This window comes from Hibiscus syriacus, unplaced genomic scaffold (genome assembly GCF_006381635.1).
Source record: "Hibiscus syriacus cultivar Baekdansim isolate YM2019G1 unplaced genomic scaffold, ASM638163v2 tig00111915_pilon, whole genome shotgun sequence".
Classification (NCBI taxonomy): domain Eukaryota; kingdom Viridiplantae; phylum Streptophyta; class Magnoliopsida; order Malvales; family Malvaceae; genus Hibiscus; species Hibiscus syriacus.
In genome coordinates, this window is record NW_024063212.1 from 34,705 (window position 1) to 59,234 (window position 24,530).

The 24,530-nt window shown below is 36.1% G+C and overlaps 1 protein-coding gene and 1 long non-coding RNA gene across 2 annotated transcripts; one reads left to right on the plus strand and one right to left on the minus strand.

Annotated features, from left to right (window-relative positions):
* The first annotated feature begins 2,861 nt into the window (after positions 1-2,861).
* On the plus strand, positions 2,862-6,395 carry LOC120172901. Its single transcript, XM_039180237.1, has 5 exons — positions 2,862-3,156; positions 3,671-4,765; positions 4,854-4,887; positions 4,930-5,972; positions 6,064-6,395. The coding sequence occupies exons 2-5, from the start codon at positions 3,749-3,751 to the stop codon at positions 6,100-6,102; spliced, it is 2,133 nt and encodes a 710-aa protein (XP_039036168.1). The 5' UTR covers positions 2,862-3,156; positions 3,671-3,748; the 3' UTR covers positions 6,103-6,395.
* Positions 3,531-7,718, minus strand: LOC120172902. Its single transcript, XR_005521006.1, has 3 exons — positions 7,708-7,718; positions 7,521-7,523; positions 3,531-3,677 (listed from the first exon to the last, which is right to left on the minus strand). It is a non-coding gene; the product is annotated as an uncharacterized LOC120172902 (long non-coding RNA).
* Between the last annotated feature and the right edge of the window lie 16,812 nt (positions 7,719-24,530).

A 24,530-nucleotide genomic window follows, 5' to 3' on the forward strand; every position in this document is an offset into this window, starting at 1 on the left:
CCTCTTTATCTCTTATCAACCGACGAACTTCGACTAGGCCACTGAACGGCAGAAGCAATGGAAAACCAGCACGACACCCACGGTGCCTTGTCACAGAACCAATGTGGTTCAACCCTCCTCTAGTATGGTCCATCCTCCGCCGCTTCGATAACCCTCAAGCCTACAAGCAGTTCGTCAAGAGCTGCACTTTGAGCGCCGGAGACGGTGGGATCGGGAGCGTACGACAAGTGATGGTCGTTCCGGGTATGCCGGCTGCAACCAGCATGGAGAGGCTAGATCGACTCGACGATGACACGCATGTTATGATGGTTAGCATTATTGGTGGCGACCATAAGCATGTTAATTACCATTCCACCACTAGTTTGCACGAAAGTATAACAGGGACATAATCAAAATTAAATATTATTAGAGGTTGAAATATTAGATTATTTAAAAAAAATATAAAGATTTATTTGACATTTAAACTCAAAATTTAGCACGAACCAAATGACTTTTGTGATTAAGAGATTTTTGTTATCCTTGAGGCTACGAATTCAAACACATATGTAGGGGTATGAACACTCATTGTCAAATAGTTGAAAGTCTTTGTACATATATTATTTTATATTCGCCCTAAATTAAAAAAATCCTCAAAACTCAAAATACAACTTCTAATTTATCTAATATCTAAATTTACAATGACTTAAATTGTAATTAAACCAAAAATTTGATAACACAAACTTACCATTTTTAAGTTCGACCCCTACTTGATATTTAATAAATTTTTATATTTTTCAAATTAAATATTTACTTTTTTACATGAACCAAAATACTATTAAACTAAAATTATATAGAATATATAAAGTTTAACAAGGGACAAGACCCCTTAGCCCTAAGGGAGCTCGATCCCTGAGTAAAAGTGAAGAAGGAAACGGAGGCGGGAAAACGGTGGTGATAGAGTCGTACGTGGTGGATGTCCCGGCTGGGAATAGCAAGGAAGATACACGATCTTTTGCTGATATGATCATTGGGTGCAACCCTAGGTCATTAGATAGGGTAACGGAGAAGTTGTTTGTAAATGTAGGGTTATTAAATTGATACTTATGCCATAATAAATAAAATTATGTATGCTTCACGAGATCGATCCAATTCTTTAGATTATCGGCTGCCACGAGCGCATGGAGAGGCTAGACCGACTCGACGATGACCTGCATGCTATCCTGGTTAGCATTACCGACGGTGACCATAAGCTGGTTAGTTACCATTCCATTACTGTGGTGATGAAGTCCTACATGAAAGATGTCACGACAAGATGATTACAATGTAACATTTATTTAATTTTTTTAATTCATTGATAATTTATATAATATTTTATAAACTTAATTATTCAGATACATAAATTTTAAAAAGATAATAATTCGTATTGTTGATATTTACATGTTTTTTTTAAGTAAGGGCCTATACTGCTTCAGTCTATTACATGAAAAGATGAATCTACTAATGTTTGGGCTTGTCTCAATCGAGGCCGAAACGCGGCGGAGCAGTGCAGAAAAACATCCGTAGTCCTCACCATGTGGGGTGGGCGGCGAGGTATGGGCTCTACATTCCTCGGCGTGTCACTTGGGGCGTTGTGTGTTGGCTGCGTACCAGTTCTCAATTATTCTCCCCCACAGCAATGCCTTTTTCTTTTGGTAAAAGAAATCCTCATGGGGGGCCATGGTATGATTTTCATGTTGCTTGGGAAATTATTGTTGGTTACACTATCTTTCTTTTCTCTTTAAAGTTTAACCAGCAAATTCAATCATAATTTCCCTGACATGAAAATTTTAGATCAATCATGCTGAAATTATTTTTAAAATAATGATTTTTATCATGTTATAGTAAATATATTTCATTAATCATTGTTAACATTTTATTCTATTTGTCAGACCGTAGGTCTCTATTTTACTATTTATTTTAAAAAAAATTCTTCCTAATCATCTCGTATATATCCAATTAAAAAGAATTTGAATCACACAATTCCAACACTTGATCGTGTGTTATAAGCAAACAGAGGAACTTGTACCAGAAAACATGCTTGCTCTTTGATCCGGCCCATGGAATATCAAATTGTCTCTCATAATTCATAAAATGGTAGCATTAAATTCTCTGAACATCACATATAGACCAGCAGAAACAGTCAAGATTGGCAGACAGCAGATCCTAAGCAAGGCATGTGTGCTTGAGCCGCTGATCATGGAAAAGTACAGAATATATTGAGACAGAGTTAGGCTTTGTTTAATTCTTAATTAATAACTTAATGATCACAAACAACTTTACAAGGGATTCTAGTCTGCCTACTATCTACTTTATCAAACTTTAGGTGATTCAAAATCTTAAATGTCGAAAGGTTTTAGAAAATAAATATTGAAGTAATTAATTAAAATCAAATTAAAAACGATTTTTATATAAAAAATCGAAATCGAATTGAATATGTCTAAATCAAAATAATAATAAAAAAAAATTAAATTACAACACATAATTTAGTTCAAATTAACTTTTTTATTTTTTTCGATCTTGTTGTTCAATCCTATACGATTAATTGAAAGATTTGAAAATTTACAAATTTGATTATGAGAGATGATATCATTTAAATCAATTTAAAAATTATTCATATGATAAATAAAACGCTTAATTTAATAAAAATATAATTTCATTTCATTTTCTGTGCGTTAGGAAACCAAAAGAAGATTGTAATTAATTTCTTTAATTTAATTACATTTTAGATATCCAAATAAAGAAATATAATATTTTTTTTATTTAAGTATTGAATTAATCCAATTGGAGTATTAAAAAGGACCGATGGCTTAACAAGCATCACATTTCGACCATCCCCCAACTGTATGACTCGTGACCACACCCCCCCTCAAATTATGACCGAAGTGTCGTCTTCTTCCTTCAAAAATCTTTAAAAAACAACAAATTTCAGACATATCAATGAGTCTTGGAACTGAAACAGCCATGGGTTCATCCCTGTAAACACGAGACTCATAGAAAAAAGAAAGCTTTAGAAACAAGAGAAAATCCCCAGTAGTACTACTTTTCTTTACCCTTACTCATTCCCTGAGCCCTTGTTGCCACCATTTTAGGACACCCAAAACCTCAAAGCCATCAAACAAATGAAGCTCACTGCTGCAGGTACATCTTTCCTTTCATTTGTTTCAGATGATGTTTATGTTGTTCAGTAGGTTGAAAGCGATACTGGGTTTTTGTCCATACAGATTCTTGTTTCTTTTCGTGGTGTTAGTTTACAGATGAAGTTTCTTTATCCTTGTTTGTAATATTTATGACAGTTTTAAGGTTTTTACCAGGTTCTTGATCAGGTTTGTTGTGTTTTCTTTTACTAGGATTTACTTTTTTTCTTGGTGGATGCCAATAATCAAGTATGGCAGAGTTGATAAGATTCAGATCATATAATCAATGCGGTTTTTCTTTTCATTTCACCTCTATCTTATATATTTACAGTTCTTTGTGACAATGGGCCAAAACACAAATCTTTGCCTGGTTGTTGGGAGATGCAAAACATTTAATTATGTCTTTATTTCTAGCTTTGATTCAGTTTCTGCTGGTTGATTTAGGGTTATATGTATATATGGAGATATATTGCAGTGAGTCTAGGTTCTTCAAATGACCAATTTTAGCATATTCTCAGGTATTTGCTATGCCATGTTTTGAGTTTCTGAGTTATACTTGGGAACAAAGCTGTTGAATTTCTTGATTATGAAACGCAATGGAGGAGAGGAAATTGAATTTTGATGCTCCGCTTTTATCTGTGAGGCGGTTTTCGGGGACATCTTCTGCTCGAGATCGAAATAAGCAGAAGAAGGTTGAGAATCCTCCTTCGACGGCACGATTTGCTCTCCCCTGGTATTGCTCGGATGCATGTTCGGATCAGGTTACGGAGCCTGTTGCGGTTCCTTTCGTATGGGAGAAGATCCCCGGAAAAGCAAAAGGTGGCGCGCAGCATGAGTTTGAGCCAGATAAGGAAGCTTTGTGTACTCCAAGGCTTCCGCCGGGTTGGATTTCAAAGGTCGTGAAGTGTCCTGTGGAGAAAGAGTGTGTAAATCAGGCTGTGATCAGGCCCCAAACTGAAAAGAATGCTGTGAATGATAAATTGAGTAGATTAGACTGTTTGAATGAGGGAATGAATGAGAAATGCGTCTCGGAATCTGATAAGGATGATGATGTTTATTCAGATGCCCTCGATACCTTGTCCCCAACCGATTCGTTCTCCATGAATTGTACTATAAGTGGTCTGAGTGGATCGGATGGACCAGTTGCAAAACCATCAGGAACGTTCTCTACAGATCCACAAACTCAGGATTTCATGCTGCGGCGCTTTTTACCTGCAGCCATGGCAATGACACTCGAGACACCGAAGTATGCTTCGAGGAAACAATATGTGGCACCAGAACAACCTAGAGAGGCTAAGAAAGAGCTTGTTGGGGATAGGAAATCTCCTGTGAATCAATATGAGTCGGCTATTGTTCCATATTATAACAGGGATGTAGATGAAGAAGAATCAGAAGACGAATACGATGAGGACTATCAGGATTCTGGCAATTTATCAAGAAAAGCTTGTGGCTTGTTGCCTCGGTTATGCTTCAAGAGCTGTCTGGGTCTCTTAAATCCTGATCCTGTTCCAGGACTAAAACTTAGAACCCACTCTTCAATGCCTTCTACTCGTGAAACTGTGAAACCACGGAAAGCTGCTTACTCGAAGTCTCGAACACAAATTGTTGAGAAGGTTAGTATGGATCTTTTCTGTTTCCTTCAAATCACCATTCGGCGATCTATCCGTAACTGTTAGATACGGATATTTTGTATCTTTGCAGAATGCTTTGGATGCTGTTCGTGAGAACAAATCAGATCGAGGAGTTCAATCCTCCGAGCTGTCAGGGAACAAATCAGATGGTGCAGTTCAACCACCGAGGCTCTCGAAGGCAAAATCAGATAGGGGAGTTATATTTTCCGGGCCCCTGGTGAACATATCAGAAAGTGCATTTCAATCACCAAGGCTCTTGAAGGACAAACCAGATAGGGGAGTTCAATCCCCAAGGCTCCTAGTGAGCAAATCAGATAGTGCATGTCGATCACCGAGGCTCTCGAAGGACAAACCTGATACAGAATTTCAACCTTCTAGGCTTCCCGAGATCGGGAAAGAGCTGATATGTGTATCAAATCAGTTTAGCAGCTCAAATGACGAGCAGATTGCGAATAGGTCGCCTCTCAAGAGGCTTCCAAGTAGTGGTCGCATTTGTCCATATCGTAGAGAGAGGCCTCAATCACCCTTCCACGGAGGAGGGTTCCTTGGCTTGCCTAAAGAAGCTGAGAAATACAAAGTGAATATGATGGTTAAGTACACCCGAAGCAATAACAACTCGCAGGAATTAATACCGTACCGGAGCACTGGACAAGGGTCGGGTTCTCCTAGCCCTGCAGTTGTGAAAACATTGTATGTAGATACCAAAGTGTTGGAAGAACCTGTTGCTGTGAAACCTTCCCTTGAAGACATAAAAGGCCTCGATGGTTTGGATGGAAAAGGCGTATCGGAATATGAAATCACAGGGTTGGTGAACTCTAGTCGATCTTCTTTCTCCGGCAAACCTGATCCTGGACAGAACGGTGGACTGGATCATGTATTTAAGTCCTTGGAGCGTTTAAAAGTTAGAGCTGATGGAAATCTGAGCCATACCGATGATGATGATTCGAAAGCAGCTGATGAAGCTAGTGCCGGTTCTGATTACTCTCCTCTTCCACCTCGTTTGCCGAAAACACCATCCGAGTCTTGGCTTTGGCGTGCCCTGCCTTCGAAAAAATCATCTTCGCAGTCTTACAATGGCACTCGTTTTAAACCAAAAAAGCAGGAACCAAAGACACCTGCTACTGGTGCCAAATGGGAAACAATTGTCAAAACATCTTACTTGCATCATGATCATGTTCGCTATTCCGAGGTAGTCTTATCATTCTTTTTAAACAATGAGATTGTCTTCTCTAATGAGAACTTTTATCTTTGTAAAATTCTAACATTTGTATCCATTACAGGAACTAGTAACTCCCTTTTCTCACCATTCCAAAACTTAAAAAAGGAAAAACACCGAGGGCTTCATCGAATTCCTTGTGCTCACTGCCTTTGGTTCAGCAGTTTCAGTTTCGACATGGTCAGAGCTGATTAAAGATTATGTTGCAGCCTACAATTTTTCTCCTTCCACTTGCCTTCGATATGGGACTGGATTTGTTAGCTCTCGTTATTGTACAAGCTTGTAAGTTGTTCATTTCTTTTTCCCTATACATCGACAATAACTGCAGGCGGTGGCCGCTGTTTACATCAAAGTCCAATTGGAATCTTGTAATGACTACAAATATTTTTTTTCCAACTTTTGTAATTGGTTGTGGTGCTTCTCTTGCACAGGAATCCAATAGATTGTTGTGAAAATATATTGGATATAAAACGCTCCTTTGATATACAAGTAAACTTGGACAGAAATTGTTCAAATATAGTAACATCATGCATGTGTCTCCGTCACTGTGTGATCTGAGGTTCGGGACGAAACATCCCGAGCTCTCGCGCATACAGCTGCCTCCATGGTCACACCAAAAGGCGCTACCATCGGTACTCACATGTGAACAGTGACACATGAATGAACTTGACTGCCAATCTTCAAGCTGAATCACTAGTTTTATTGCATGAATGATATGGGCGAAAATATCAACTTGTAAACCACAACTCACACACCTTCCTATTTCCTTTGGGCTCTAGGACAAGTACTTAGAAAGATCTCACTTCCACTTCTTCCTGTGGGTTTGGCTTTACTATGTAAGATCCTTGGTAAAGTACTCGACCTCATTCGGCCTTGTCTGCAACATGCTAAGAAAGCGAAAGCTAAGTGTTATTTCCTGCGTGTCTTTATAATGGCTACTCTTTCCGTCATCGAACAATCTGATTATCCGGCTTAGACTTAACTGCAGATCAGGCAACCATTCTCTGTCCTTGACCAGTTTATCTCGGTTCAACTGTGTTTCGAATAAAACAAATAGAAACACACATTAGTTTCTGTTAATTATATGTACAATCAAAGTTCAGCAAGAGATTATCACCTCTGTTCTACAGTTGCTGAATTTGCTCATGGAATCATGCTTGTTTCCAAGGTTGTCTTCATATGGCCTAGTGGAGTAGCATCTCTTGTTCAATAAATCTGCCTGCAAATGCTCTAATGGGTCCAATTTTTCCATGGATTTGGTTTGGATTGCAACACAAGTCATTTGCTTGTGATAATTGCTGAACTTCACCTTGTCCAGCCTCATTGAGCTTCTTACTTCTATACATCTGAAACAAGAACATCGATATAACAAAGTAAAATAGTGGATTAAAAAACTTGAAAATTACTGCAAGGAGAGGTAATTATTGAAGATCAAAATGGTTTCTTTTTGTTACCTTTGAACCTGTAAATGACTCTTTACATGTGCAAGCTAAGTCTCCTCGCATTCATCAATTGAAGAACCAACTTTGGAGTTGCTTCTGCAACAAGTTATTAAACACAGTCACTAAAAGCAAAGGCAATTTCGACCTAATGTATTGCCTCACGACGGTCGGTGCGATATTCAATGAACTTACTCTCTTGACCACCAAGCCTTTGGACGGCTTGCACGAAAGAGAGATGCAGATCATGAGTCCACCGAAGCCTAGACAATTTCGACCTAACGTATTGCCTCTCTTCTTCTATCATTTCCCTCGTTGTTATCATTGCTTGAAGTGCTCCATTTCTGTTCTCAATCTCATTACCTTCTTCAATACTTGATATTTCATCGTAACAAAAATCCTCATTCAAGTCGTCGGAGGAACACTTATGTCCGAACAACATTGCAGACATATCTTGCCTCCTGCTGATGCAAATCTTGCCTGTCAAATCTGTTTATTTAATGTAACATTAGCGTAAAAATAAAACTTGGGAACCTTCAATTATATACATGAAATGAATCAACAAATGAAACCCCCATCACTTGTAGGGTTTTAAATATTTAAGATGGAGCTGTGATTTAGTAAATGCATCAATTAGAGTGTGAGGACATTGTTTAGGTGATAGGTTCTACTGCATCAATTATTGCACTGGTTATTTTCTTGAATTCAATATATACATACATACATACATACATACATACATATATACATACATACATACATACATACATACATACATACATACATACATGTATACATAAGTATTATGTATGATTTATTAGGTAAAAATCATCATTATTGCTAAAAATTCAGTTTCTGCAAAAGTGGTACCAACTACCAAGTAAAAGATTTACTTGTGAAGAAATGGGAAGCAGCTCTTTCATTTTTTAATCTCATTTTTAATCTCATTTTTTGTCCTCAAAATTAATAAATACATTATAGATATAGCTGCAACTGTTGCATACATCATGTGACCTTATTCTTGCTCCGAATAAATTCATTTTTTAATCTCATTTTTTGTCCTCAAAATTAATAAATAGTAATGGCCTTTTTAATTAAATTGATGGTTACAAGCTACGTCAGAATAACGGTTAACAAGCATGAATTTACGTAAAAGTTTTTTTAAAAAATTTACGAACAAAAACAATAAATTCTTTATAAGGTCTAAATTACGTGAGAATTAGGGCTACAAGAATTTTCTCAAACTTTTTATGCTTAATCAATAATCATAATCCTTACTATCATCCATTTATATAGGGCTAATAATTATTTGATAAAAGGAATTAGGGGTGTTCATTTTTCGGTTTTAACCGAATTAACCGACCGAACTGAATTAGTTCAGTTAATTCGGTCGGCCACCGAATTAGTTCGGTTAGGAAACGATTAATAAATTTTTTAGAATTCGGTTAATGGTTAATTCGATTCGAAATCGGTTAATTAACCGAAATTAAATTTTAAATATATTATATATAACATATGAGCTCAGCCCAAACCATTTAAAACCCAATTAATAATTTAAGATCCAATAATTTTTAAACCTAAATCAATATTAATTAATTAAAAAATCCATATAAAATTTGTACTTTATAATTATATATTATTTAAATTAATTTTAAATTGTTTTTTGAATTAAAAAATATTCAATTTTTATATAAATTATAAAATTAAAAAAAAAAATCGGTTAATTTGAAAATTAACGGAATTAACCGATATTTATTCGGTTCGGTTAATATTTTCAAAAGAAAGTTCGGTTCGGTTAACAGTTAAAGAAAACAAAAGTTCGATTAATTCGGTTAATGGTAATTCGGTTAATAGTAATTCAATTTTATCGGCTACCGTTTTAACCGAATAAACACCCTTAAAAGGAATCTTATATTATAAAGGGTCTTCTTTAATATAAATTTTTATTTTTAATAAAAAAAATTAAAATGAGAAGTATAGTCATATACTAGGTGAGCCGCATCGTAAACTTTTCTTGATAGAATGTAGAAGTATAATCATACAAACTAATTATTATAAAATGTAAATCGAATATAATTTAAATTAGAACAATTCTTGATAGAATATATATATATATATATATATATAATTCAAACCTAAACATGAGCTTTTGTAAGAAAAATATATGAGACCATTTTTTCTTTTTTTTGATTAAATGGGACCATTTCTTGAATAATCAATCAATTTCTTCCCACCTAAACAAAGACTTTATTTGCTCCAAGTTTTTTTTCTTATTTAATCAGAGCATCACTCTTGTCTTGTCCCCATGCTCTTGTTGTTTTTGAAGTCCACAACCTTTAATTATGGGTGCAAACATATACGTTGATGTGAGTTTGATGTTATTGGTTTTTCAAATAGGGAAAAAAAGGTCGTCCATATAAAATTTGGTCAATTTTGATGGGTCTCCTATTTTCAAACTAATTGCCCTCCATCGTTTTCATTGCATTTTATTTAATTATATAAGTACATATGTAAATAAAAAGTTGAGAAATTACACGAATTAACTTATTTCAGATTAAAGGAATTATTGTTATTCTTAGGATTCACAAATTTGAACACTAACAATTATAATAGGATGATTGAACGTTTATTGTAAAATCTCAACTATGTATACAAAACGTGTGCACATTAGCACATTACTAATAAGTAACAAAGAAATTTAGTGAAATATTAGTAAGAAAAAAGACAAATAAATTTTCATGGGAGAGGACAATAATGGTAAATATAATAATCGGATTTGTTTATTATTTATTGCTAACATCAAAAGAGTTTACTTTCCAATGATGAAAAAATATAAATTTGGACTGATTTGTCTTCCCTTGTTTATTCCACACATAAATATGCACATATTATATAATCATTTGAAAAGGGAAAATAATAACTTAAAAGTTCTAGGCAAACGACATCCACAAACAACTTGTTATGAGTGACATAATACATTCACCATTATTTTCTAAAAATATAGATAACAAATCATACATTAAAGAGAGAATTTCAAAAATAATATTTGTTTGTTGTTTCTCCTTTTGTATGAAGAGTTACCTTTCAGGGTCTTCAGCCTTACATAATCCGCCGCCTCCATCACCCTCTCCATCTCCGCCAGTATCCCCTTCACAGCCGCCGTCACCACCAGCTCCTTATTCCTCAAACACCTTGCAATTCGAACAAGCTCGACTATTTTCCAGTCAGCCATTGTCACTTGTTGCCTCTCCACTCTCTCTTCCTCCAATTTTATCTTCACCCTCAAATGCTCTATCTTCGTCGCTCCTTTGTAAACTCGGCCAAACCCGGACCGGGAATCCGAGTACTATTCCTCATTGAGTCAACAAGCACATCTTCATTGAGAACTCGGTTCCATTTTCATTGTTATTGGAATTCAAATTAATTATATTAGGAACGTTGTAAATTTGTTGATTAGTCGTGGTGCTATCTGTCAACATTGTTGAGGAACAACAAATAAGGGTGGTTTTATAGTAGTGGTCTTAATGAAAAAATTAATAAATTAAATAATGGGGGGAGTTGGTTAATTTGTAATTCACGTCTTTTAATTTAAACGTTAAACATAGTGGTTCACTTCGAAATAAAGTTTTGAAGAAAAAAATTTTTTATATATATTCTTATCTTACATGTCATATGATGATGTGGGATAGAAAGAATTGATCCTCTAATTCGTACTACTTGTATCATAATAAATTATGTTTCATAATCTAATAAATATTGAATGAAAATATTATTTTTTTCTTGAATCGTTATGTTTGTCAAATATATGAATTAATCAGAAATGTCACATGTGTGAGTGTTCATATCAAATGGTTGAAAGTTTATTCGGGACGAACTAGTCACTAGTGTTGGCTGCTAATGAGGTATGACTGTCTTCTCTGCCATCCTGACTATAGGTTGGGTCCTCTTCCATTGGTTTTCTCTGAAATTAAAAAGAAATAGATATTATTATTGTCATTCCAATCTTTATAGTACTCATGACTCTCTAAGGCATGTACATAAATAGACACTAGCTGACTCTAGCCCACAGGTCCTAGGAATGACTAAATCTGAGGCTATGATACCTCTAAATATAACACCATAATCTTGTTTGACTTGAAGATCCATGGATTATGATGTCACACGGAAACACCAAAATGTCTAACCCAAAGTTTTCTTTTAAAATAACTGTAAAATACCATATAAAATCTATCTTAAGTAAAATAAAATAAAATAAAATGTGATAATTCAAAGTTTACAAAATATGGGTAGCTCCCAAATCATCTAGAATAAATACACTGAAATTAAAATCAAAATAGAGTTACATCTGAATACAAAGAGTCTACAATACTACATGCCCTCTAAACTAAATCAATATGTACTTTGGTGCCTCGGCTTTGTGGAATATTTGGTGATGATAACGCTCATCAGACGACCTCCTAAGAACCTGGGCATGGAAACACATTTCGAACATTGAGCTTACAAGCTTAGCGCCTTACTAATAATTGTATTATACTACATGCATTCATTAAATGTGCATGCTAGATGCATAAGTATGAAGACATGGAAATGCTAATCTGATATGCTGATATAGGCATCATGGTGCGGCTGAGGGTTTTGCATCTCGCAGCTCACACACCCATCTGACATTTCTAAAATACCATTGGGTATTTGGGTGAGATCCGAAGTTGCATCGGAAACATACATCCGACTGACTTACTCCGTCGGGTCTTAGGGCATCTGCGCCCAGCTAGCGGCTAAGTGCCTTGGAACTGACTGGGATATCCACTATACGATCGTAACTGCTAGAGTAACTTGGGTGTCCTAATTGTGTCCCGAGCGTCAAACAAGGCTAGTTTTATGACATTCTAACTGTTGTTGGTTCTAATTGTTCTAAGCTTATTACTATTGGCAAACACCACTGTTGCTAGCTCAATGTCATGGGTGGGGTAATTACGCTCGTGAGGCTTAAGCTGGCGGGATGCATAAACTACAACCTTTCCTCTTTGCATCAAGACATATCCAAGACCATTCAACGAAGCGTCATTGAAAACTATGAAGTCCTTACCCGACTCTGGCTGGGTTAACACCGGGGCCTGAGTTAAGATGGTGTTTAACTATTCGAAGCTCTGCTGTAGCTTTTCATCCCATAAAAAGGGAACTCCTTTCTGAAGTAATTTGGTCAACAGGGCAACTATCATCGATAAGCCCTAAATAAATCGATGATAGTACCCGACTAAACCTAGAAAATTATGTATCTCTGACACATTCTTAGGTGGCTCTCACTCATCTATAGCATGAATCTTCTAAGGGTCAACTTGGATGTCGTCTACTGATACAACTTGCCCAAAAATGAAACCTCTGGTAACTAAAACTTGTATTTCCCAAACTTGGTATACAACTGATAGTCTCGGAGTATCTGTAAGACAATGCGAAGAAGTTGGCCTGCTCCTCTTTTGATCGTGAGTACACAAGGATGTCGTCTATGAACACCAATACAAACTGATCCAGGTAAGGGTGAAAGACTCGGTTAATCAAGTTCATGAATACCAATGGGGTGTTGGTGAGTCCAAACGGTATTACTAAGAACTCATACTGATCGTATCTCATCTTGAAAGTTGCCTTTGTTACATCTACGTCCTTTACATTCAACTAGTAATAGCCTTATTGCAAGTCGATCTTAGAGAACACACACACTACCCTCAGTTGCTCGAAGATATCATCTATCCTAGGAAATGAGTAACGGTTCTTGATGGTTAACTTGTTTATTTTCCTATAGTCGATGTACGGTCTCATCGACTTATCATTATTCTTAATAAATAAGACTGTCGTTCCCAACATAGAGATGTTTGGTCAGATGAATCCTTTCTCTAACAATCCCTGAATCTGAGCCTTTATCTCATTCAACTCTGTCAGTGCCATGCCGTATGGAGCATTGGACACCGGAGCTAAACCTGATATCACCTCAATGCCAAACTCTAATTCACGACCGGGTGGTAAACTCGATAACTCCTCTGAAAATGCATCGGGGAGATCTCTCACTATTCAGATATTTTTTAGTGTTTAAGCTGATATTCAAGTGTCGACCACATGAGCCAAGAAGGCCTCACAACCTTTGTTGAGCTTTTATAGCTGACACTATCCTCGACTGGCTCGACTTCTCGCTAGTCATCACTAACTTGGTACCATTTTTTGTTCTGAGCTTGGGTTATCTGACTTTACACTTCAAACTAGCGTTATGTTCTGTTAACCAATCTATATATAAGATCATGTACGACTAAATCTAACACTCTGATACCACTGGATGTAACACCCTAATCCTGTCCGACCCGAAGATCCATGAATTATGATGTTACACGGGAACACCAAAATGGCTAACCTTAAATTTTCCTTTAAAACAACTATAAAATACCATATAAAATATATCCCAAGTAAAATAAAATAAAACATGATAATTCAAAGTTTACAAAATATAAGGAGCTTCTAAATTATCTAGAATAAATACACTGAGTTTAAAATCAAAATAAAGTTACATCTGAATACAAAGGGTCTATAATAGTACATGCCCTATAAACTAAATCAAGAAATACTCTGGTGCATTGGCTATGCTGGAATATCTGGTGACGATAACACTCCTCAGACGACCTCCTAAGAATCTACACACAGAAACACATTCCGAACGTTAAGCTTACGATCTCAGTGCCTCATTAATAATTGTGATATACTACATGCATTCACTAAATGTGCATGCTAGAGGCATAGGTATGAAGACATGGAAATGCTTATCTGACATACTGAAGTAGGCATCATGGTGCGACTGAGGGTTCTATATCTTGGATCCCACACACCCCTCTAGCCTTTCTAAAATAGCCTTGGGTATTTGGGTGAGATTCGAAGTTGCATCAGTAACGTACACCCAACCAACTTACTCATCGAGTCTTAGGGAATCTTCGCCCAACTGGCGGCTAAGTACCTTAGCACTGATTGAGATATCTAACTGTTAACTTCCTAAAGAGGCTACTTTTAAAGCCTTTTTCACTTAAGTTATTGTTTGTTTAAAAGCTCATTTTAGTCATTTTAGGATCATGTAGTTGCATATAGTTGCATTTGTGGTGGTTGTGCTATTTTATTTCTTAATGGTGCCGTTTTAGGGAAAGGTGTAGTTTGTCTATGGTGTGTAGGGAATAGCAAGAAAAAGGATTCTTTGGGAAGTAATACCGCGGCATCACACGTTGCTAAAGCAGATTGAAATGCCTTGGCATTTCTGGCGCAGAAAAAGACAAAAAGATATTTCTGCATAAGGACAGCTGGCACTGGACAACTGTCTCTGCACGTGAAGGACTGCTGTAACCGCCTGCCAGAGCTGCCAATGGACCACCGCCACTTGGAGGATAAGGATCATGCACAACATGTGATTCTAGGGGTATGAGGGGTATTTTGCACCCAACAAACTCATCATTACCCCTAGATATTTTTTATTATATATGACACCTCATGAGAGAGAGAAAAAAAAAACGGATAGAGAGCACACGCACAGAGCAGAAAAAATCACATTTTTATTCTCCTTTCTTCTTCCTTGGGATATTCCTCCATTGATAAAGCTCCAAGGAGTGGCAAGCTAGGCGCCGAAAGGAGCTAGCGAGCTAGGTGGTTCGTGGTGGCCGAGAGGAGACCTCCGGTGGCGCGTCGAAGGCTTCTTCTCACTTCCATTTTTGCTATTATTTTTATATTATTTTGTGGGTTGTTGGAACGAATATTTTCATGACTTTGTGTTTGGATATTTCGAACCCCACCATGAACTAACTTATTTGGTGGTGGTTGATTTAATGGTTGTTTAAACTTTATTTTTAATGGTATATTTAAGTTTATTTTGGTTCTTTATTTGCTTTGCTTATGAATTCTTCACCATCTAGGCTTGTAAGAGGCATGGAAATGTCCATCTCTTAGATGAAGGTTAGGTATTCGAAAGAATCCTAAACTAAAAATACTTGTAAGTATTCGGAAGAAACGCAAGATAAGATCCTCATAAGCAATGGGTTATGGTATTTTCAAGGGGCTTTGAACCGGCCTAGGAATATTATAACTTAATTCCTTAGATCTCGGAAGAGACTAGGATAGGATTTCAACGACTAAAAAGGGTGTCTTTATCAATAGGGTAGGCTGTCCAACATCGTTGAGTGAGAGCAGATGCCTTGGCATCCTATTCTGTTAGGTTCTTTTGAACACCTTAGGAAAGCCCTGTCGAGTAAGTAAAGACAAGATAGCTTAAATATACTTGAGAAATAAGCTTAGCAACCTTAGATCAAACCTTACCATTCATTTCATTGGAAGCTTGTCACGTGAGGATTATTTTCTTCTTATTTTATTTATCTTTTTATTTACTGTCTTTACCATTTCTCATTGCCTCAACATTTCACCACACTCAACATTAAACATCCATCATTGCCACTGCATTTCCATTTGCTACACCATCACACCATCAATCCGCATCCACCAGTATACACATATCCATTGCCGTGACATTTATATATATCAAGACTAACTATACTTAGATAGAATATTGCATTGCTTTGGTTAGAATTTTGTGATTTCACCCAATCCCTGTGGAGATGATACTCACTCATCATTATATTACTTGAGCGATTGTGTATACTTGCACATTATTTGCGTATATTTTATAGTACTCACAACACACGAACAAGTTTTTGGCACTGACTGAGATATCTAACTATATGATTATAACTGTTAGAGTAACTCGAGTGTCCTGACTGTTTCCCGAGCATAAAAAAAGCTAGTTTTTATGTCATTCTAGCTGTTATTTCTAACTATTTGAAACTTATTATTATGGGAAAACACCAATACTTCTAGCTCAAGGTCATAGGTAGAGTAATTACTCTCGTGAGGCTTAAGCTAGCAGGATACATAAGGTACAACCTTGTCTTCTTGCATCAAGATGCATTAAAGACCATTCAACCAACCGTCATTAAAAACTGTGAAGTCCTTACCCGACTCCATCTGGTATAACACACAACCTCAGTTAAGATAGTCTTTAACTTTTTGAAGCTTTGTTGTCGCTTCTCATTCCATAAAATAAGAACTCATTTATAAAGTAACTTGGTCAATAGGGCAACTATCATCGAGAAACTTTAAATGAATTAAGCTTCTAATAACCTACATGTGGTAGAGTTGAGTTAGAAGTGAGTTACCTAGGTTTCTTAAGCTGTTGGAAGTTCCTTCAACTAAACCAAGAGTGAGTTTTTCCTTCCTTTTGCACTTGGAGCTTTCTTTAACTCCCCTCACTAAACAATAATTAAGCATAATGGTTACTAACATTGTTAAGGAAGTTTAGAAAGGAGTTTATAACATTTCTTGAGGCTTGAATGATAGCTTTGAGGGTGGAGATTAAGATTCTTACCTTACAATTTCCTTGATGCACCAGGAAATCCACAAAGTTACTACATTTTCCAACTTAGGATTGAGGAAGAAGATGAAGGGAATACATTAAGCTTTTGGGAGAAAAAATGATAAAGGATGGGGAGAAAAGGAGATGGTTCAGGCATAATGTCATCAATTTTTAATGAAAATCTTCATTTCAAACTAATGAGGGTAAAATTTATCTTTTAGTCATTCTAACTTTGATTACAATTTTAAAACACCCTTTTTCATCGCATGTTGGGCCATCCAAGTCCAACTCAAGGCTAACTGTTGAAAACATTTTGATGTTTCGATATAACAAATAAAGTGTAAATGAATTTTAGGATTTTATATTTGATTTCAAAAATAATATTCGATTAAATAATCGAATATCAAAAATATTACTCCAAGTTTTTTAAATGTCAATTTTACTCCTTAAGTGTAAAATTGTGTTTCAATCTTAATATAATTTTGAAACAATTTTTACAAAGTATTTCGAACCTTAATCGAGCCAAAAATGAATTTTAAGTAGAGGTTTACCGATTCACTCTTCAGATGTACTGATACCCCTGAATTTCGAATGTAATAAGGTACTGATACACAACCGAATGTACCGATACCCCTCATGTTATAATTGGCTCTGAGAAACATCAAATGCAATTAGTGTACTGATACCACTGGGAGGTACCGATATACTTGGTCAAATAACGATCGAAATATTTAAATTTTACACTGGGTGTATAGATACCCTTTGAAGGTGTATCGATACCCCTACGCTCCCAACAGATTGTTTAAGTGGTATTCACACCACAACGGTTGTATTGACTTCACCAATGATCCCCAACATTCAGAATTGATCCAAGGTGTATTTAAACAAGTTCTGAAGCTATTAATCAACAAGAATTAAGAGAGAAGCAAAGAGCAAGCCTTAAACATCAAGTTTGAGCAATTCAAGCCCTATTTCCATTCAATAATCATTTTTACTTTCAAGAATACCTTTTATGCTCAATTGTATTTATTCGTGAGTGTTCTTTCTTTTTTCTAGAATTGTGCAAACAATCTACCTTGTGAGGTTTTTCTGTAAGTTTGCAAAATTTGTAATTTTCTCTTTAGGAGAAAGTGTTCTTAAGAATTTGGGGTATAATACTTGAGAGAGTTGTAAGGTTACTCTTTGTCCTCAAAAGAAAGACAAATTAGTGAATTTTTGGAAAATCCTTAGTGTGGATAGCTAAGGTAGTGGACGTAGACTTTGTTTGAGAAAGTTGAACCACTCTAAATCGTTGTGCAAATATTTTTAATTTTCTGTCAAAGCTTACACCGAGATCTTTATTGTCAATTCACCCCCTCTTGGCTATTTCGTCGATCGATTAACTCAACCCTAACTTAATCCAAGTATTCTTACAATGCTAATGGATCTATCTAAACTCACTCGGGTTTACCCGAAACTACTTGATGTAAGGCGAATCTACACACTTTGGTGAGAAGAGTAGATAGCCTTATTGTGTCCCGATCTAGGATTGACAAGTACTGATGTCCTTGAATTTATAAGTTTGGGCTGCAAAATAAGATAAGAAAATATGTTTAATAATGGACTTAATAAAGGGTAATAATATAAGTAATGAAAATAAATAATAAGAATGAAACGAAATAAATAAAAGATAGAGATGGCTGCGGAATTGATGGAAGCGATGGATGATGTTGATGATGAAATGGCAATGGTGGTGATGTTGTATCTCAAACACGCCAAAAATAAAATAGTGCTAAGGAGCACAATCCCGGTCTTCACAAACTTGCTTGAGGGGTGGTGATAGTGTCTTCAACCCACTAGATAACAATCTAGGAATTTAGGAATCAAAATGGAAGGAATGACGCCACAAGTATAGGAACTACACTTGTTTAATCGATAAAGTTCACAAAGAACTTTGAAGAGAAATAACTCACAAGAGTAATTTTTATATATCAGATGAGATGATTACAAATGAAATGCACTAGCCTATTTATAGTTTTTCAAAGGGTTTAGGCCGAATAGATACATGATGGTTCGGCTATGGATGAAACCCCTTTGAAAATACATGATTTTTAAATGAAAATACATGATTTTAATGAAGATACATGCTCTTGGACGAATGGTAAGGTGTTGGTTCGGCCTAAGGATGTTTTGAATGCCTTTGGAAGTTATTTGGGCGCCAAAATGAAGAGGAAAGAGTCTTTGGCCGAATAGGAAGCATCCCTTGGTGTTTTGGCACCAATTTGATGTCACATGGAGTGCACATGCTTGAATGATGCACATGGCAGCCTACTTGAACGCACATGGGTCTTCTTACAAGGATTTGTTGAGGTTGCAACCATAGGATGATGTCTTGAAGTCCATGGAATGAAGATAGGTAGCAACTAGGCGTGACGTAGCTCCCAACGTGCATCTAGGTGTCATGGTCTTCAATGGGCAGCAACTTGCCATGAAAGGTCATATTTGTGGAAGGTAACCTTTCATCATTTGAGCCACTTTCCATGTGTTTGAGCTGAAGATGAGCTGGCCATAGATGAATTACATGAAGATGAGTCATAGGACAGCTCCTTGTGAAAAGGCACCTCTTGGAATGGCAACTATTCGCGAAAAGGTACGAATCCACAAAAATTGACATAGACCATATTTGAAGTACTCTGTGTGGTGGTGATGATGGTGCAACTCTCCAGCTGAAATGAAACATCTAGCTAGCTCAAAAGTCCAGCTCAAGTCAGCTATGAGCTCGGGGGTCAGCTGGAAACTTTGTCCTAAAATGTTCTTGAGCTGTCCCGGAGTTATCCTAGTTAAGTTTCCATAGCTCTTGGACTCTAATGCTAGCTTTAAGTCAGCTCCCATCATGTGGCTGAACATGCATCTACAAAAGAAAGCATAATATCAGCTAAGTATATGAATTATTATAAAGTAATAAGAATATGCATATTATAAAGATGTGAACTATAGGTTATAATAATAATTCATGCATCATATGATAATGAATGAATATTATTATTACAACTATAGATTATATGCATGAATATCAATCAATGATGCAAACCATAGGACATAATGAATGAATGCACATGTTATGATAATTCAAGCATAGTCTAATATGAAAATGTATGCTCATAATAATATATAGTGCATAAATGAGTAAATATAATATAAAGTAAGGTATAACTCCCTTATATTGAGCATGATGAATCTTCAATGATGTGAGTGTGTCATGAAGAAAGTTGGTGCAAGACATGATCACATCATCCTCCCCTTCTTTTAGGCGATTTGTCCTCAAATCGTAAGGTAACTTCTTAGTGTCTTTCCATTCAAATGTTGCTGATTTGACTTCAAAATATATCCATTCAATAGCAAATTGTTCAAGATATTTCCTTTGGAAACGATCTATGAAAGGTTCCTCATGAAAGGTCATGAATCTTAAATAAGTACTTTGAACCTCCTTGTCCTGAAAAGAAAGAAGACTTTCATAAGTAAGGGAAGTATTAATCATTAGAAAGTTAAAGGTATACTCCCTGTTCACATCTTTTGGATGGCCAAAAGTGATGTCTTTTGAATCACAAGATATGTTGCTTTGAACAATCATATCCCCAAAAGTCATGTTCCTTGGTCCTCCAATAGGCGTATTCATTGAATCATGAAAGGTTATAACTCTTGGAATAGAAGTGTCCTTAGAATCCTCATAAGACACATCCTTTGGATGATAAAATGTCTCCCTTTGCCTCGCATCTCTTGCCTCTTTGAAGGTCACGTCCCCTAGCCTCCCAATTTGACAAGTTGTGTCGCTTGGAAAATTTGAAAAATCAAAGAAAAAATCTATAATTACATGATTAGAATAATCGTCCTTGATCTTTCGTTTCATCCATAGGCATTCTCGAATGACCTTGCCATCACCAAGTGATAAGATAATACCATAGATATGAATCGAATTTCTGAAAAATAAATCAAAACATGTAAATGAAAAACTATTGACAAGATGAAAGGAAATATCAAACCAGGGTGGATGTTTAATGGGTGTTGGTTGCTGAATTCTTTTCTGGATTGGCAATATACTTGGAATGTCAACGAACACAACTCTTCACACTTCAAGTGATGCTTTTTTTGGAACTTCAAATGGCATAACCTTTGAAATATCAAGAGACATGTTTTGTGAATCATCTCCTTGAAAAGATATGTCTCTTGAATTATCCTGCAAAATAAAAGAGAGAATAGGAGAAGAATTAAGGTTAGATAAAAATTGTTCTTCACTGTCATCTTTTCCTCCAAATTCATTCTTTTCAACTCCAACGGTTTCTGCATCCACTCTCCGTTCATCATTTTCAACTCTAACATTTTGTTCAACTTCAAAATGCTTTTGTACATTTGAATTTTTCTCCAAACATTCATCAGTTGCATTGTCTTTAAGTTGTTCTTTCATTGCTTCAATGTTCTTCTTCAAGGTGTTTTGATCTTCATTTACTCGGCTAGGAGATAGTGGAGTCAAGAAGATTTTCCTTTCATTGTGAATGAAGGAGTATCAGTTTGTGAAACCATCATGAACAGCACACTTGTCAAATTACCATGGCCTCCCCCAAAGTAAATGACTCGTACTCATAGGCACCACATCACATAGAATCTCGTCTTTGTATCTTCCGATTGAGAATGGCACAAGTACTTGTTCAGTGACCCTTAACTCTTCTTCGTCGTCAAACCATTACAAGTCATATGGGTTGGAATGTTTAATTGTCGTAAGCCCCAATTTGTTCACCATGTATGTGCTTGCAATGTTTGTACAACTCCCTCCGTCAATAGCTACAAGACACACTTTACCATTTACATGGCAACGAGTGTGAAATGTATTTGTTCTTTGCTGTTCGTCCTCCAAGGTTTGGAAAGATGAAAAATCACAAGACATTTGTTAGTAAAAAAAATTAAATAAAATTAAAACCTTACCAGCACACTCATAAAGTCTCACAAGTTCACTCCAAAGAAATGATAAGATCACTCCACTCAACACTCGTGTTTACTCTCGGGAATATAATTTGGCTTTTAACAATTCCCCTTCTGATCTCACTCTCTCAATTAGCCTTTTTCCACTCAATTTCTCTTGTTAAGTCCTTTGAGGAACTTACTCAAGATTATAACAAGTTAATTCCTTCCTTGTGTGCGTCGGCTACAAATAGGTTAAGGTAGAAAGAGTAGAAAAAAATGGAAAGGTAGAAGAAAGGATTCAAAGGTATTAAAAGAAAGAAATGGTTGAAGACAAGGAAAATGAAAGGATAGAAAATGGAAGAGGTGACTTACAATTCAAGAAACAACACTTACTGCAACCTTTCTCAAGAAATAATAAGGTTATCTTCTCATAGTGTAGATGGCCTCTTTGATGTACTTGCAATGGTAGAACACACTTTCTTTGGCTTTGCTTCTTTTTGAAATTCTTTTTTTTTTCTTTTCTTCTATTCTGATTTTTTTTTCTTTTTGTCTTTTCTTTCTTTTTGCACTCCAATTCTGATGAAGGAGTCTTTTCTTCTATTTTTCTTTTGCTTTGCCAAATGACACTTTTGTTGTCAATCCAACTATGCTCTGATTACCGCTTGATGTAAGGCGAATCTACACACTTTGGTGAGAAGAGTAGATAGCCTTATTGTGTCCCGATCTAGGATTGACAAGTACTGATGTCCTTGAATTTATAAGTTTGGGCTGCAAAATAAGATAAGAAAATATGTTTAATAATGGACTTAATAAAGGGTAATAATATAAGTAATGAAAATAAATAATAAGAATGAAATGAAATAAATAAAAGATAGAGATGGTTGCGGAATTGATGGAAGCGATGAATGATGTTGATGATGAAATGGCAATGGTGGTGATGTTGTATCTCAAACACGCCAAAGATGAAATAGTGCTAAGGAGCATAATCCCAGTCTTCACAAACTTGCTTGAGGGGTGGTGATAATGTCTTCAACCCACTAGATAACAATCTAGGAATTTAGGAATCAAAATGGAAGGAATGACGCCACAAGTATAGGAACTACACTTGTTTAATCGATAAAGTTCACAAAGAACTTTGAAGAGAAATAACTCACAAGAGTAATTTTTATATATCAGATGAGATGATTACAAATGAAATGCACTAGCCTATTTATAGTTTTTCAAAGGGTTTAGGCCGAATAGATACATGATGGTTCGGCTATGGATGAAACCCCTTTGAAAATACATGATTTTTAAATGAAAATACATGATTTTAATGAAGATACATGCTCTTGGCCGAATGGTAAGGTGTTGGTTCGGCCTAAGGATGTTTTGAATGCCTTTGGAAGTTATTTGGGCGCCAAAATGAAGAGGAAAGAGTCTTTGGCCGAATAGGAAGCATCCCTTGGTGTTTTGGCGCCAATTTGATGTCACATGGAGTGCACATGCTTGAATGATGCACATGGCAGCCTACTTGAACGCACATGGGTCTTCTTACAAGGATTTGTTGAGGTTGCAACCATAGGATGATGTCTTGAAGTCCATGTAATGAAGATAGGTAGCAACTAGGCGTGACGTAGCTCCCAACGTGCATCTAGGTGTCATGGTCTTCAATGGGCAACAACTTGTCATGAAAGGTCATATTTGTGGAAGGTAACCTTTCATCATTTGAGCCACTTTCCATGTGTTTGAGCGGAAGATGAGCTGGCCATAGATGAATTACATGAAGATGAGTCATAGGACAGCTCCTTGTGAAAAGGCACCTCTTGGAATGGCAACTATTCGCGAAAAGGTACGAATACACAAAAATTGACGTAGACCATATTTGAAGTACTCTGTGTGGTGGTGATGATGGTGCAACTCTCCAGCTGAAATGAAACATCTAGCTAGCTCAAAAGTCCAGCTCAAGTCAGCTATGAGCTCGGGGGTCAGCTGGAAACTTTGTCCCAAAATGTTCTTGAGCTGTCCCGGAGTTATCCTAGTTAAGTTTCCATAGCTCTTGGACTCTAATGCTAGCTTTAAGTCAGCTCCCATCATGTGGCTGAACATGCATCTACAAAAGAAAGCATAATATCAGCTAAGATTATGAATTATTATAAAGTAATAAGAATGTGCATATTATAAAGATGTGAACTATAGGTTATAATAATAATTCATGCATCATATGATAATGAATGAATATTATTATTACAACTATAGATTATATGCATGAATATCAATCAATGATGCAAACCATAGGACATAATGAATGAATGCACATGTTATGATAATTCAAGCATAATCTAATATGAAAATGTATGCTCATAATAATATATAGTGCATAAATGAGTAAATATAATATAAAGTAAGGTATAACTCCCTTATATTGAGCATGATGAATCTTCAATGATGTGAGTGTGTCATGAAGAAAGTTGGTGCAAGACATGATCACATCACTACTAATTTGAGACTCCGGGTGTTACAGATCTTGATGCCTAATAAATCCCGAAACAAATTGCATCTTGATGTCTGATATAAGAGTTGGGGATTGACAATGTTGGTTTTTTTTCTGGGAGGTATGTAAAGTTGTTGATCCGGGGAAACAAGTAATTATAGGTTGTTAGATGTTGTTACAATTATGGGCTTGGTTTTGAATGTCGTTTTTACAATCAATTCCTACAAACTCGACCCCATTTGAATTTCCACTATTTCGAAGGT

Bases quoted from the DNA above. Each gene is read 5' to 3' on its own strand.
- LOC120172901 (XM_039180237.1), top strand. From the start codon at position 3,749: ATGGAGGAGAGGAAATTGAATTTTGATGCTCCGCTTTTATCTGTGAGG. The intron at 4,888-4,929 runs ATCGAGGAGTTC...GGAACAAATCAG, and splicing joins TGTTCGTGAGAACAAATCAG to ATGGTGCAGTTCAACCACCG. The intron at 5,973-6,063 runs GTAGTCTTATCA...TATCCATTACAG, and splicing joins ATCATGTTCGCTATTCCGAG to GAACTAGTAACTCCCTTTTC.